At 53.4% G+C, this 13,789-nt stretch overlaps 1 protein-coding gene across 2 annotated transcripts in view; it reads left to right on the top strand.

Moving 5' to 3' along the window:
- IGF1R (insulin like growth factor 1 receptor) overlaps positions 1 to 13,789 on the top strand; it is a 260,335-nt gene that overhangs the window by 41,404 nt on the left and 205,142 nt on the right. For both annotated transcript variants that reach the window (XM_062204938.1, XM_062204937.1), the window contains exon 2: positions 7,090 to 7,635. In XM_062204938.1, coding sequence (XP_062060922.1) covers positions 7,090 to 7,635 — 546 coding nt within the window. The remainder of the gene's footprint in view (positions 1 to 7,089; positions 7,636 to 13,789) is intronic.

Below are 13,789 nucleotides of genomic sequence, written 5' to 3'. Positions count from 1 at the left end.
CTTTTCCCACTGCATGGGTTTTAAGATGATGTTTAGACGCATGCTTGAGGTGATCCTTACATGAGGAACATTTTGCACATTCAAATTACACATAGTTTTTAATTTCTCAGAGTCACCTGTATGATATAAATCCTGTCCATTCTTATGAATTGTCCTCAGTGATTGTGTCAGGTGGCTGTGTGTGAGAGCACTGTACATATACAATGTAAACACATTCTCATTGACACATAAAGATAAAAAGCTTAACATGAGTTGTGTCTGTTTACACTTCACACAGGCAATTCTGCTCCAACAAACTGGAGTATCAGGAGTGTTTGTTATCATAACACTGTCTTTCTTTCCCCTCTCCTGATCTCTGATTTTTTTTTTTTTGGTTAGTTGCAGTCTACTGCAGGATGAGGTGTAAGGAAAACCCTGCTGCTTCCTCTTCCCTGGGTGCAGGCTGCACTCAGAGCTGAAAGGGCTCTGCTCAGGGGTGATGGATGTGGGAGGACCACAGACTCCTGGGCAGGCCACCCTCTTGTTCTTCCACCTTGCTGTGCTTCATGCATGGCTCCAGTGGGCTGCTTGGGGGTTTTCTGGCTGCATGAATATCAGATTAAGAAATAGGTGCAGGGGCCAGTGTTGTGGCGTAGTGGGGAAAATTGCTGCCTGTGACGTCGGCATCCCATATGGGGGCTTATTGAGTCCTGGCGTCTCCACTTCCGATCTAACTCCCTGCTGATGTACCTGGGAAGGCAGTGGAAGATGGCCCAAATACCTGTGCCCCTGCACTGACGAGAGAGATGTGGAAGAAGCTCCTGGCTTCAGTCTGATCAAGCCCTGGCCGTTGTGGTCATTGAGGGGGTGGTGAACCAGTGTAGGGAAGATCTCTATGTCTTTCTGCCTCTCCCTCTCTGTAATTCTGCCTTTCAAATAAGTAAAATCCTAAAAACAACAAATGTGTGCTTGGGCCCCTGCTACCTACCACCTACATGAAGATAAGGATAGAGTTCCTGGCACCTGGCTTTGGCCTCACCCAGCCCTGACTGTTGGGCCCATTTGGGGAGTGAACCAGCAGATGGAAGATCTCTCTCTCCCTTCCTCTGTTGCTCAATCTTTCAAATACATAATGAAATGTAATAATTTTTTTAAAAGAGGTTTTATCTGCACCACACTGCAGGTGCATACAGGTGGATTAAGAGGATGGTGTTAAATAAATTTGTTAAAGCATTCTTCCTGGGGCAGCGGGTGCCTGCAACAGCAGAATCAGTATCTCCTGGGCACTTGGCAGACACCTAAGATGTCGGGCCCCACCACGTGTATCTTCACGAGCCCTCCCTGAGGTTCTGATGTGTGCTGAGGATTTGAGTGCTGACCTGCAGGTGAGAGGAAGTCGACCTCCTCTGTGCCTGTCTGGGTCTTCAGTCTGCCTGACAGCATCTGCCCTGCTGAGCCCCTGGGAGTGTCCTGAACCATCACACGTTTACACCAGCTGCCTCCCAGGTGCCGGTGCCCCCCGGCCCTTCCTGGCAAGACCCTCTTCAGGGGTCTCCTCTGTTGTGATGGATGGGGGGAGGGGGTCCTGGGGCTTATTTTTGTTCCCAGGGTCCTGGCCGTTGAGCCATGAAAACTTTATTTCATTTAATTCGCCACTGGCTGGAGAGGTGGATCTCTGTCCCCCTTGTGTGGAATTCACTTGCACATTAAACCTCTCCTAACCTCTTAAATGGTTTTGACTTTCACGGAGTGAGAGTGGAGAGGGTTTCTGCTCTACTAAATTATTGATTCCAAAGAATTCATTTTAAGAGAAGTTGAGGGACTGTGGTGCGCCTCTGGCTGAGGCAAAATTGGCACCGTAGATAATAAACCCAGAGGTTTGGTTGGTTGGTTAGTGCTACAGGCGATGGCTGGTCCGTGGCTGTGTTTTGCCTTTACAGTTTGCCTGTATATCTGTATAAAAAGTGTGAATTGTGCTTCCCAATGCTTTTTTGTTTCCAGCTATAATCTAAAACTGCCACATATTTTTAAAGATGACTTGAAACATTTTAATTAAGTGTTTATACTTTATGCTATTCTCCCAAGGAATTATTAACAGAAGTTTAATTGATGATGTAGCTAATCACCCCCCCCCCCTTGTTTATGCTGTAATACTTTGGGGCAACAGAGTGGGCAGGTCTTTTCCTCAGTGTTTAGAGAGATCAAGTGACACTTATTACTGTTGACAGTGAAACCCTAGCTCTTACCTGAGTGTTCTGACTGAGCTCCTGCAGCAGGAAGAAACAGCCCATTTATAGGTGAAGCAACTGAGGCTTCGAGATGGGGGGCATCCCGACTGGGGGGGGGGCAGGAGCTGGTAACTTGCGCTGCAGGACACCCAGCAGAGTCCTCCTCCACTGCCCAGGTTGTGTGTATGCAGAACATACGTGCGATCCTGTCTCCCCCCACCCCGTGCTCAGACACACAGTGCTGGGGGATGTTCTCTGCCACATGCTGCCCACTGCCCCTCTCATCTTGGCAGTTTCAGGATTTATTTTCCAAATTGTACAGTACGTTTACTGTTCACCTCAGTTCTTAGAGCAGAGATTCTGTATCTTGATCTTTTAAAAAATAGGTGTCTTTTATTTTCTCTTCCTTCCTTCCTTCCTTTCTTCCTTTCTTTCTGTCTTTTTGAGATCATTGTTCTTTTCAACTGGAAGACATTATGTCAATGGTATGTCCAAGGGAAGTAAATTCTGCCCCCGGCACCTGCCTAGCACTCACCGCCTGTGTTGCACTCTTGCCTCCCGCACCCCCAGTGTCTGTTCTGGTCCTGCTGTGTGGCTCGCTGGCTTGGGGGCCAGCTCTGCCCACCTCCCGGCTGTGTCCCTTCTGCCTCCTGTTTGCCCTCACATCCACCTCCTTCCCTGATGTCTTATGAGTCAGCTTGGGATCCTGAGGTCCAAAGTTTTTTTTTTTTTTTTTAAATCATGCCGATACCTGTTGCTTTAAAGGGAGGGAGAGTGGCATTTTGAAATTTCCTTTGAATCCTCCGTGAGTAGCAGCACAAGGTGCGTCTCCCCTTCTGCGCGCTGTGAGGCGTGTCAGATTCTGTTTCCTGGCTGTGGCTTCTGCTCTCTGAACGCCGTGCTAGCATTCACAGTCCAGCTTGGTTTCCCTTTTTTCCTGTTTCCATCGCAAAGCATCCAAGGGACCAGCAGTGTCAGTCACAGAGCCCGGAACAGCTGGTCGCTGGGCCCAGCCTCGCGCTTGGTTGCTTGGGCTTGTCTTCCCTTCCGGAACGTGGGGACACTTTTTTCCTTCTTCCTTTCTTTTGTTCTATAAATGGGGGGAGAGTGTCAAGTATGGAGAAGGAGCTGCCAGTTCCAGAGCGGAGAGCGGCTTCCGTTAACTGAGCTGTGTGTCTGGCCGTGGAGAGATCCAAATGGCATAGGCAGGAGCGTCTTCCCCACGGTCTGCATTGCTGTTGGAGAGGAGACAGCACAGCTAGCTACTGAAAGTTGTCTGTCTTCATGCTCTCCTCTGGGTACAAGTGTGATTTCTTGGAAACGGTAGCAAATTAATTGTTGCCTAACACTATAATGTGGTCGACCATGGAATGAATTCATGTACTACTCTATACAAATGTGTTATTGAAGAGCAAATTCATGTACTGAATTTTCATTAGTGTAGGAGGAATAAGAAAGATGTGATGGGACTCGCCTCCACCCCCAAGACATAGGCCCCTTGGGATCAAGGATGTTGACTCGATGACCAGAGCTGGGTGAGGGGGAGATGGTCAAGTGGCAGATGGGACAAAGGTGGGGAAGGAGCTAAGGGGACAGTTAGGGCCACAGGAAGCTAAGGTGTTGGGCCAGAGCTTTGAGAAGGTGACGTTAGAATTGGGATCCATATGGCAGGGGAATAGGGCAGCCGTGTGTGTGTGTGTGTGTGTGTGTGTGAGAGAGAGAGAGAGAGAGAGAGAGAGAGAGAGCGCGAGCGCGCCTCCAGTTAGCAGGTGTGAAGAGGGCAGGAGCTTGGTGGCCACAGTGTACAACGCAGGAAGAACATACCAGGAGATGGGAGTAGGAGGGTGGGGGAGCTCCTGTAGGGTCTCAGTGGACTTGATGTACTGTGGGGACACCAGCTTGTGCTGGGATGTTGCTGAGATGAGCCCAGGGTCCCAGTGGTGAGACATATGGATGTGGTGGAGTCCACGCTTCCTCCTGTTGGTCCTGTGATGAGCCATTGCATACCAGCTCCTGTAGTAGGCACTGGGGGTGTAAGTGTGAGCGCCATAGACATTTCCCATCCTCCTGGAGCTGCCTTTGTGGTGGGAGGGAGTGAGCGGGTCCTGATGGGGGCAGACACACCCTGGGAGGGAAGTGAATGGCGCCAGGGAGAACAGTGAGCCGAGGGAGGAGGTTGGGTCACCCAGGGAAGAGCATCCAAGAGCATTTGAGCTCCTTGGGCTCGGAGGTGGCGTTGAGGAGGTGGTGTGGGGCTGGGAGCATCAGGAGGGGCTCTTTGGCTTCTGGCCTGAGCATGTTGGAGGATGGGAGTGGTAGCCTGGGCGGCAGATTTGGGGCGAAGGGATGAGTGAGCAGTTGGAGGAGCGGTGGAGGCAGGTGGTAGAGGCGTTTGGGCCCTGATGTGCATTCAGCATCACCCAGGGGATGGGTGGCATGGGAGGCACTTGTGGGGGAGAAGGGGCTGGTTCTTGAGGACAGGGAGGTGGGGAGTAGTCAGAGGGCGGGTGTGGGATCGGGAAGCCCAGAGCAGGAGGCAGTGCCACGTGGCTCCGGGGTTCGATCAACCTGAGGGCAACCGAGTGTCCTGAGCTTTGGTGTTGTTTTCGGGGCCTTGCTAAGGGCTGGCTGGTGGTGTACTGGGGATGGAAGCTCGGAGGAGGTGGGCACAGGGGAGGACGCTGAGGCTGGGACTGTGGCTGGGGTCCTGAATGTGAGACCTTAGATGATGTCGTCTCAACTTCTCCGAGTCTGTTTTCTCACCTTCAAAGTGGTGATGATGTTACCGAACGCTGGGCCTGTTGGGAGCTTCCGCACAGCTTCTGGCTCCTGGGTTTTCTGAGAGCTGGCTTTGGCCCCTCTCTCTGCCTTAGGACCGCATTTCCTCATTGGCAAATGGAGGTTTCATGGTCTGGCTTCCCAAGCTTTGCCTGCTGCTCTGCCCCCTGTCCCCCCCGCAGTCTCTGCCGCTTCCCCTTGGTGCTGCCCCACCCAGCAGGGCCGCCCTGCCCCTTTCTCTTGTCACTGCCTTCTGTCCCGTGGCAGCTTCCAGACTCATCCCCAAGGTCCTTACTCTGGTTCCTCTCCCACTGGGAGGGGCCTCCTTCCTAGGAGGTAAACGCTCTCTCCCCCACATGCCACCATTCATGGCTTGGGCTCTGTTCTTTCACTCCTGACCCCGACACCTGTTCTCGCCAGAACACATCTTGCTCAGCCATGCCTCTGGGCTCTGGATAGTTCTATGCAGTTTTAAGTCTCACCTCTGGTCTGTCCTGCATCGTTCAGTTCACATCTGGAGTGGGCTTGCCGTGTGCACCCCCTGGCCACCTCCTGCCTGGTGTGGTGGGTGCTCGGTGTGGGTCTCAGCTCCTGGCCTTCGCTGGGACCTCCTTCGTGGCAGGGGCTGGGGGAGGGGACTGGGGGATGGTGTCAGGGCACTGCTGAGTGTTTCTCATGTGATTTATGGGTCAGATGCTTCACAAATGAGTGGATTTCATGGATCACAGAACTTGACCCTGCTCAGATATATTTAAACAAACAAGCAAAGAAAACTTCACTTGTTTGAGCTTTTAAAAAAAGTTATTTGAGAGGCAGAGAGAGAGAGAGACCCAAGTACTTGTCCATTTTTATTGCAGGGAGCTGGGTTGGAAGCAGAGCAGCCGGGACTTGAACCAGTGCTCTGCTAGGGGATGTTGATATTGTAAGTGCCAGCTTAACCCTCTGTGTCACCATGCCATCCCTGAAAAGCTTTGACACTGTGGTTTCAGCATTATTAAATCCTTAGAAAGAATCACAACCAGGGGTTCTTTTTTGGTATGTGCATCTAGAACTTTACAAGTGAAATGTCTTCCAGTGTTGAGGACATTTTATCAAAAGCCTTTGAAATCTGCAAGTGCACTGGCCCAGCAGTTTCACTTGTAGGGAGTCTTAGTTATCTGCTGAGAATGCTCACGAGTGCAGTTTATGATGTGTCAGATGGGAGACAGCCAAAGTGCCCGACGTGGGCAGCTGGTTAAACATGGCCGTACTCCAGAATTACTGTCTCCTTAAAATGATGATACACAAGACCACTTATTCCCTTAGTAAAATGTTCATGATAAGGGAGGGAAGTGTAAATGGTATTGTCTGGTTTCATTTACCTTAAATTATTTATGAAGAAAGAGTAATTGGTATAAGGTATCTTAATGATTACCTTTGTAAATTAGACCTCATTGGTGACTTTTCTTCCTTTTATTTGGTATCAACTTTTGTATGGGAAACATGCTTTCCTGATTAATAGAACACATTAAAGTTGGAATCGTACTCTTTTATTCCTTAAAAAGTCATTTTTTAAAATCTTTCTGTTAAGTCAGCCTTTGTACCCACATTAACGCAGCTTTGGGAAGACCACTCACTGCCCAGTGGTGGCAGGGGATGTGGCTGCACACATCTGAGTCCCGTTCCGGCCCCAGTGGCTGACCTCCAGCGTTGACTTGGGCTTCTGTTTGGGCACTGGGCACCGGAGTTGTATGTCAGAAGGGCCGGGGAGTGTTCGTTGGTGGGGTCAGGCTGGCCTGGGGTGCACCTTGACTTCCGCACGTGCCCAGTGGCACCTGTGCCCTAACCATTAGTCTGTGTGTTGGATGGGGCAGCCCTTCCCAGGCTGCAGAGGGTTGCACAGTGCCTGGCCCCCGGCAGGCACCTCATGCATCGCAGCTAACTGGTCAGCTGTCCAGAGAGCAGCCTGCAGCCCGCAGCTCAAGTGAGTCAGTGGTGAAGACCCGAGTCCTGCTTCTTTAATAAGAATGGAGGATTTCTGAAAAGGGGCCGGGCCGTGGGTTGGAAAGCGATCTTTAAAAATGCCTCCCTTGTAACCGACCCCTGTGCTTCCCTTGTCCTGCAGTCTGCGGGCCGGGCATCGACATCCGCAATGACTTCCAGCAGCTGAAGCGCCTGGAGAACTGCACGGTGATCGAGGGCTTCCTCCACATCCTGCTCATCTCCAAGGCCGAGGACTACCGCAACTACCGCTTCCCCAAGCTCACCGTCATCACCGAGTACCTGCTGCTGTTCCGCGTGGCCGGCCTGGAGAGCCTTGGGGACCTGTTCCCCAACCTCACGGTCATCCGCGGCTGGAAACTCTTCTACAACTATGCCCTGGTCATTTTCGAGATGACGAACCTCAAAGACATAGGGCTCTACAACTTGAGGAACATCACCCGGGGGGCCATCAGGATCGAGAAGAACGCCGACCTCTGCTACCTCTCCACGGTGGACTGGTCTCTCATCCTGGACGCCGTGTCCAACAACTACATTGTGGGGAACAAGTCCCCGAAGGAGTGCGGGGACGTGTGTCCAGGGACCTTGGAGGAGAAGCCGTTGTGCGAGAAGACCGCCATCAACAACGAGTATAACTACCGCTGCTGGACCACCAACCGCTGCCAGAAAAGTAGGTGCACCTCGGGCCGCGGCTTCCCCAGTGCCTCCCCCTCCCCTCCCCCTCCTCCCTGTTTCCCTCCCCCTGGGAATACACCCGTTTCCACTGGTGCATTTAGGACCAGGCATGGCTGCCGAGTGCAGGAGGCTCCTGGCAGTGTCTTGGTTGGTTCTTGCTTGCATCTGGGAACTCTGAGGCTGCAGGACCGTGGTGTGACGGGAGGCCTCGCTGGCCGCTCTTGGGGCTGTTCAGACCCCGTGGTAGAAATCTTCCAGCACACTTCCGGGCCAGAAGCTTGCTGACCTCTGGCTTTGCCTTTCTGGTGAGAAAGTGACCTGGTGCACTTGGGCGTCCCGAACTCTTGGCAGCCATGGGCCTTCCTCTGTGGCGTGGAGGACTTGTTACTGGTTTGGCGGTTTCTCCGTAGCATGAATGGACGTGGACTGTGGTGAATAGGGGAGGAGGAAGGAGCTAATTCAAGTCCTGTGAAGGTGTTCCTTCCGTCTCTGTGATGTTCTTGGGGGTACAGGTCTACCAGGGGTCCAGAGCCGGGGAGGGAGGCCCTCCGCCTGTCTCCCCAGGAGATCCGGGTGCAGGCTGTCCTTACGGGCAGCTGTGTAGCCAGGGGCCTTTTTAAAACCCCAGGCTTCAGTTAGACTTGATTCCTGAACAGCTGTGAAAATCCCCTGAAGTCACCCACTGAAGGCACTGTGCCCGGGGGTCACAGGGGTGACATGGTGGTCTTTTGAGGCTGCTTGTTTCGTTTGCAGTGAGCCGACTTCCCCTTGAGGACAGAACCCTTGTCCTGATGTGATCCACCCCCTGGGAGCTGGGTTGTTTGGTACTAAAATGTGACTTTGGGCATTTGCCTAATGGCACTCAGCAGTGTTTAGGTCTGTGGGCCAGGAAGGTTCCCCTCATGGCTTGGAAGTCTGCATGTGAGCTATAAATAGCTGTTATTTCGTGACTGGCCCAGTTAAAGACCTAGCGAGCCCACACGCTGTAGTCAGGAGGAGCCAAGAAACCCTGAGTTGGTGAAGTTGGTAGGCTTGCTGGCGCTGTGGGGTGTGTAGAATCAAAGCAAAGCTGGACCCCACGGTGGCCCTCGGTTTGTCCTGCTTCCGCCAGGACCCACCCTGGAGCACGAGGCCTCTTCTGGGACCCACCGTGCACTCGGACACTCGGTGTGTAGGTGACAATTGGATGAGGAAGGGCAGCACCCTGAGGAGCTGAGAGCGTGGTCTGGCCCCTTGCGGGATCACCGCTGGCCAGAGTTGGAGCAGGGCACTGTGCTACTCACTTTTGTGATTAAAACTGCGCCCTAGCCTTAGATCATACCCACTGGTCTGTGAGAACCGACAAAATGGAATTTTAAAGTCGAGTTGACATTTAAAAATTGTGTCCTAAGGGTGAAAGAGGCAGTGTGGGGGTAGTGGAGAAACGTGGGGTGGGTTTTGAGGGTCTCAAGGGAGCTGGACGAGCCCACCCTTAGAGCTGTAGCTGGACATCTTTAGATCGTCCTCAGGGCAGCCGCCTGTGACCCCTTTATGGTGATCAACTATGTGCATAACTGTTTTTGAAAACTCGCAAGCTGTGTGCAAAGGGAGGTGCCATGTAAAAGTCACTGGGTGGGCTGTGCCCTTGCTCAGTGATCCAGCAGGGACTTCACTCTGAGGGGTTCCCACTGTTTCCTGAGCAGCCGCTTGGCCAGGGAGCCTGGGGCGGGTGCCGAGGAGGCGGGTGCTGAGTTCTGGGTCCACTCTAAGAGCAATGCCTGGAACTGAACAAGTGAATTAAGCTGGCTGAGCCTTGGTTTCTTCATCAGCAGCACGGGACCCATCGTGCTCTCCTCATGGGGTTGTTGGAAGATTAAAAGCAGAAAGAGGGAGAGAACCGTGCGGAGTGGTAGGGGCTGGACTGTGGGCTCTGGTTGACGCCTGCTTCCCCTCGTCATGCTCTGTAGCCTTCGCAGCCGCTAGGCTCAGTCTTGCCGATGCGTTTGTGATTTCACAATGGAGTACTTATTTAAAATTAATCACCACTTTGGGGAAATCATTTTCCCTTTCACCTTATCCTGAAAATGCAGGCATGGGCGTGCTCTCTGGAGGATTGCTAGTTAAAACTGAACCCTTTCCCTGTGTGGATTCCTATCAGACCTGCACCGTCCACCGGGGTAGCCACAAGCCATGGTCCAGATATTAGAATGGTGGCCTGTTGAAGTGAGACCTGTGCTAATGTAAAATACACACTGGATTTCAAAGACACAGCGTGAGAAAATCTTGTGAAATCTCTCCTTAATAATTTTTCTATCAATTACCTGTTGAAATACAACATTTCAGATATATTAGATTCAGCAAAATGTTTCATTAATTTCACCCTTTACGTTTTGCTTTGGAATGTGGCTAACGGAACACTGGAAACTGCAGGTGCCTTGTGCCCTGTTCACCCGGGGAGCTCTGCTTTAGAGATTTCTCTGGGCCCTGCACTGTCCCCGCCTCGTCTCTCTGACCCACCGGCTGCTGCACTTCCCCCACCTGGACACTCAGCGATCGCCCCAGGAGGCAGGTGCAGGCACTGGGTCCAAGCGGAAGCTCTGCCTGGAGTTCCGCATGGGCGTTAAGATGGCCACTGGGAACGCTTAGGCTTGGAAGAACCCCACTTGTTCTTTCCTTGACGGCTGCAGAAGCAAGAAGACCCTCCGGCCAGAAACGTCAGGTGGGGGTGTGTGCGCAGCTGTCAGCCCCGAGGGAGACACTCAGCTGTGGGAGCTGATGCTCGTTTTCACGTGACCCTCCCGTGGACTCTGCAGCGGCTGGCAGCGTGGTAGACCGCGCCGTGAAGGAAGCTACCGCTTTGAGGCGTCTCTGTGCGCTTCTCTGTGTCTGTCTGCTCTCATGATTTGAGGTGGACTTAATGCAGCTTTCAGTTATTCCTGAAGCTTGCTTGGCCCTTCTGAGAATTGTGGATGGCTTGATCCTTTCAATAAGGGGGAGGGAGGGAGGGAGGGAGGGAGGGAGGGAGGGAGAGAGAGAGAGAGAGAGAGAGAATGAATATGCACACACATGCATATCTTTCATCTGTGGGTTCATTCCCCAGTTGCCTGCCATAGCTGGTCCAGGCTGAAGCCAGGAGCCAGGAGCCAGGAACTCCATCCTGGTCTCCATGTGAGTGGCAGGAAGCCAAGTACTTGGGCCATCATCTGCTGCCTTCCAGATGCATTAGCAGGAAATTGGTTCAGAAGCTCGGAGCAGCCAGGACTTGAAGCAGGCCCTCCGATACGGGATGCCGGTGCCTAAGTGGTGGCTTAACCCACCGCCTGCCCCTCGCTCTCTTCTCCCATCCCCCTCCTTGGGTTCTCCTGCTGCTCTCCCCTGGTCTGTTCTGCGATGGTTGGTGGTCTCTGACGTACCTGTTTGCACTGTTGCAGTGCCGTCACTGCAGTGGCTTAGAGACGAGATGTTTATTTCACACTTCTGGAGGCTGGGAATCCCGGGTCCATGAGCTGGCAGATTGGGCGTCTGCGAGGACCCACCCTCTCTGGTTCGTGGACAGTGCCATGTCCCCACGTGGCGGGAGGACTGGGAGGTCCCTCTGGGGACTCTTTTTATAAAAGGGCTATAAGCCCGCCCCTGGGGGCTGCTGTGGTTTAAGTATGTTCCTCCCCCCACCCAGGAGTCATGCTGAGACTGGGTCCCCAGCATGTGGATGTGAGTTGGTGGATGTGAGGCTTAGTAGCAGGCTGTTAGGTCACTGGGGCACTGCCCTCGGAAGGGTCTGTGGCTTCCCATCTCACCCTGGTACCTGCTCCAGCTGTGATGTCCTTTGAGTGGACAGACTGAAGTGGGGGCCTTGACTGCGGACTCTCAACTCCCAGACTGAGCTGAGTACACCCCACACCGCTTGTCTTCCTGAGTGGCCTGCCTCAGGTGCACGAGAGCTGCACCCTCACGGCCTGAGCACCTGCCGGAAGCCCCAGCTCCTGACAGCATCACACGGCGATTAGGTTTCAACATAAAGGTTGGGGAACGGAGCTCCGTCCTCCGTGTTCTCGTCACTTTCTTTGTTCTTGTCTCCCAGCGTCCTCCAGCGCAGACCAGTGCTTGAGCTCTGTCCGGTGCATTCCTGTCCAGCCCACCGTGGCCGAGACAGCATCGGATTGGCTTCCCTGTCTCCTCAGTGCACTTTCCCTGTTCCTTATTGATAAGCAGCGCTCTGCTTCCCTTTGCTCCCTTGGTGGAAGCGTGGATGTCCCCTGGGTGCCTCCTTCTTTAATTGTACACCATGCCCTTCCCATCCCAAATGTGGCCTCATTCCGCCTCCTCAGCCCCTGCCCATGCCTCTTTCCCATGTCCCCCGCCACCTGCAGGTCTGCGGTAGGTCCCTGGGGGATGGGTACTTGGCATGCAACGAAGGTCCTTGGCTATAAACACCGTGAACCACGCTGCCCCTGCGTGCTCACCTGGCTGGGCTCCACCTCCCTTCTCCATCCAAGGACTCGAAGGCTTTGCAGGATGGTGTGGGCCTGTGTGCTAGCACTCGGCGGGGAACTCTTTGCCTCCTGTTTAAATGCTGCACTGTCATCCTGGGGTGCGCATGGCACCTGCTTCTCCAAGGACTCCCTGTCCAGGAGCACAGCTTCCGTGAGCAGAGAGCAGGGTGTTGTGGCCGTCTTCCCTGAGCGCAGCGCTACGGTTAGGAAGTGGGACATTTCCCAAGCCACTGTCGCCCGACTGCTGCTGACATTGTCCCCAGGACTGTCTGCTGCTGGTCGTTGGCAGAGAGGATCCACCTCGAGGGGTACCCTCTCCTATCCTGCTTCAGCAGAAGGTTCAGGGCCAAAGGTGAAGCATACAAACCCCCTGAGAGGTTGAAACTTGGCCTTGGCCTTGCAAAGTGTTCCTTCCTGGGAGGGGCAGAGGGGCAGCTCCTGAGTGCCTGTGGTTTCCTTTGTTTCCTGGTGGGTTTGCTTAAGTGGTGCTCAGTGCTGGCCGGCCACGGCCACAGAGGCGTTCTGGTTCTGGATTTCCAAGGTGCACTCTCCCTCCAAGCCCCAGACCACTACCTAAGTGAGACCTCACTGCTGGCTTCTTCCCCAGGTGAGGTGTTGCTATGGTCTGCCACCAGGCCATGGCCCCTGCAGCTACTGCCTCTCCAGGTGGCTAAGCTGCATCATGATATGGACTTGCACATTTTTCAGGAAGGACTGGGAGAGAGAGAGAGAGAGAGAGAGGGATAGAGAGAGGGAGAGGAATAGAGAGGGAGAGGGGGAGAGAGGGAGGGAGAGAGAAGGGGAGAGAGAGGGAGAGGGGGAGAGAGGGAGAGAGAGAAGAGCGACACGGAGGGAGGGGGAGAAGTCAGTGGAGCCGGCATGCTCCGGTTTTGTGTTGGTAAGAGCTGGTCCCACTGCCCTGGAAGGCCCCTGTTCTGGTCAGCTGCTCTCAGTGTGGGGGCGATCTTTATTTAGAAGGGGGTCACATGCCCCTGGGCTTCACTTCTCTGCCTTTTATAGTCAGGCGTGGAGATCACGTTTTGTGCTCCCTGATTGTCCACGCTTGTTACCAGGATGTCCCTGTGTCTGGGACATCACTCAGCGGACTCCCTCCCTCTCTGAGGGCCCGTGCCCTGTTCCTGAAAGGCTTTGTTCGCAGCTGTAACCTAATTAAGGTGTCATTCTCCCGGCCTCCTGCAGAAGATAATGTTGAATAGGGATCTCATCTTTGGGACCAAAAAAGCTTTCAGAATGGCTCTTAACAGGAGTCTTGCACTTCTGAGTACTTGGAGTCTCTTGAGATCGCCCCAGCTGAGCCCACTTGTGGGATCTTCCTGGTTCTTCCCCACTCCTGAAAAGCCTCTTTCCTCTGTTGCATTCATGTTTCTATCCAGTGTTCCTTGTCCACACACCATGTGGCCATGCGTGCAGGCACTAGGTGACCTGGTCTTGGATGGCATAGCTATTTTTTTTTTCTTTTAAGGTGTATTTATTTCTTTGAAAGTCAGAGTTACAGAGAGGCAGAGAGGCAGAGAGAGAGGGAGAGGGAGGGAGGGAGGGAGGGAGAGAGGAAGAGAGAGGGAGAGGTCTTCCATCCACTGGTTCACTCCCTAGATGGCCGCAACAGCCAGAGCTGTGCCAATCTGAAGCCAGGAGCCAGGAGCTTCCTCCGGGTCT

The sequence above is a fragment of the Lepus europaeus genome, chromosome 11, assembly GCF_033115175.1.
Source record: "Lepus europaeus isolate LE1 chromosome 11, mLepTim1.pri, whole genome shotgun sequence".
Lineage (NCBI taxonomy): Eukaryota > Metazoa > Chordata > Mammalia > Lagomorpha > Leporidae > Lepus > Lepus europaeus.
This window is presented reverse-complemented; position numbering and strand designations above follow the sequence as displayed.